General features: G+C 42.8%; 1 protein-coding gene across 1 annotated transcript; it reads right to left on the bottom strand.

The window, feature by feature from the left end:
• Positions 1-1,034: 1,034 nt before the first annotated feature.
• Positions 1,035-1,355, bottom strand: LOC131214785 (histone H3.3A-like; the record flags this gene model as incomplete). Its single annotated transcript, XM_058209117.1, has 1 exon — positions 1,035-1,355. A coding segment is annotated over one exon (321 nt), but the record flags the coding sequence as incomplete, so codon positions are not given.
• Positions 1,356-1,361: the final 6 nt, after the last annotated feature.

The following is a 1,361-nucleotide window of genomic DNA, read 5'->3' as shown; positions in this document are numbered from 1 at the left end:
ATGTGTTAGTGCCATCGTTACCTGTAAACTATGGCGGTGAGTCGAAAAGTTACCCGCATAAATGAAAAGGGGAATGCTTAGATCGACAAATTTACTGCTTTATAGTTCCTCAGAAGGATCCTTTAAAGATTCAGCCTAAGCAAAATTCCGTTCGTTTTTATTGCGATATATAGCAATAATATCGCTAATTAAATATTAAAAATAAATAACATGGGTGAAAGTTGAAGCATAATCCAAAACTATTAATCTAAAAGACCATTATATGTCCTGTCGGAAATTAAATCCCAAAGGACATTTATAAGACAAATTAAGCTTCTGAGAGTAATACAAATTACTATGCTTTGTTGATATGCTTGTTTTCATCAAGCCACCAAATATTCAACGTAAACCAAATTTTCTGGGAAAAGGCGGCAATTGCATAGACATAGAAGCGTCTCTTCCATCCTGTTTCAATGTTATGGGAGAGAAAGAGAGACAACATAAAATTTCCATTGAGTTGCTTGGTTTGGCTTTATTGTTACAAACTTCAGTTATATTAAGACGCCTTTCCTAAGAAAAAAAGAAGTGTTTCGAAAATTGTTTTATTTTGGTGTCGCATGAAGAACCGTGCCATATTGATGAAATTGAGATTTGATTTACCAGTTTTACTTTATTTGTTTTTCCACCCAAAGAAACCCCGTCGAAGGAAACGGAACTAAGTAACACACTGAACCGTGACAGCATTTATCATACGATTTTGCAAAACTTTGTGCTAATTCATCGGAGTCCTTTATTGAACCAAATTAATGAGACAACATGTTCTTTCGATTCCTTGCACACCCCAAAGGGAAATCGAAGATGGCTATGTTTGGCGTTGGCGACCATAACGCACTTGGAGGTTAGAAAATTGACGCTTTCAATGAAATATGTCGTAGTCCTGAAAAGGACCGTTTTTGTTGGAATCGGGATGTACTGTGAATCGGACCGAGCAGGATTTTTCCAGGATGATGGTGGCGGTACTGTTCGACGGTAAGCCAAGTGGGAGTTTCGGGTTCTTAGGCACGCTCTCCACGGATGCGACGTGCCAGTTGAATGTCCTTCGGCATGATGGTGACGCGCTTGGCGTGGATCGCGCACAGATTCGTATCCTCAAAGAGGCCGACCAAGTAGGCTTCGCTGGCCTCCTGGAGGGCTGCAACGGCCGCACTCTGGAAGCGCAGGTCGGTCTTGAAATCCTGCGCAATCTCACGAACGAGGCGCTGGAACGGCAACTTGCGGATCAGCAACTCCGTCGACTTTTGGTAGCGACGGATCTCTCGCAGGGCTACCGTTCCTGGGCGATAACGATGTGGCTTCTTCACGCCTCCGGTCGATGGCGCACT

This window comes from Anopheles bellator, unplaced genomic scaffold (genome assembly GCF_943735745.2).
Source record: "Anopheles bellator unplaced genomic scaffold, idAnoBellAS_SP24_06.2 scaffold02452_ctg1, whole genome shotgun sequence".
NCBI classification, from domain to species: domain Eukaryota; kingdom Metazoa; phylum Arthropoda; class Insecta; order Diptera; family Culicidae; genus Anopheles; species Anopheles bellator.
Note: the sequence above shows the minus strand (reverse complement) of the source record. Positions and strands in the feature narration are given on the sequence as shown.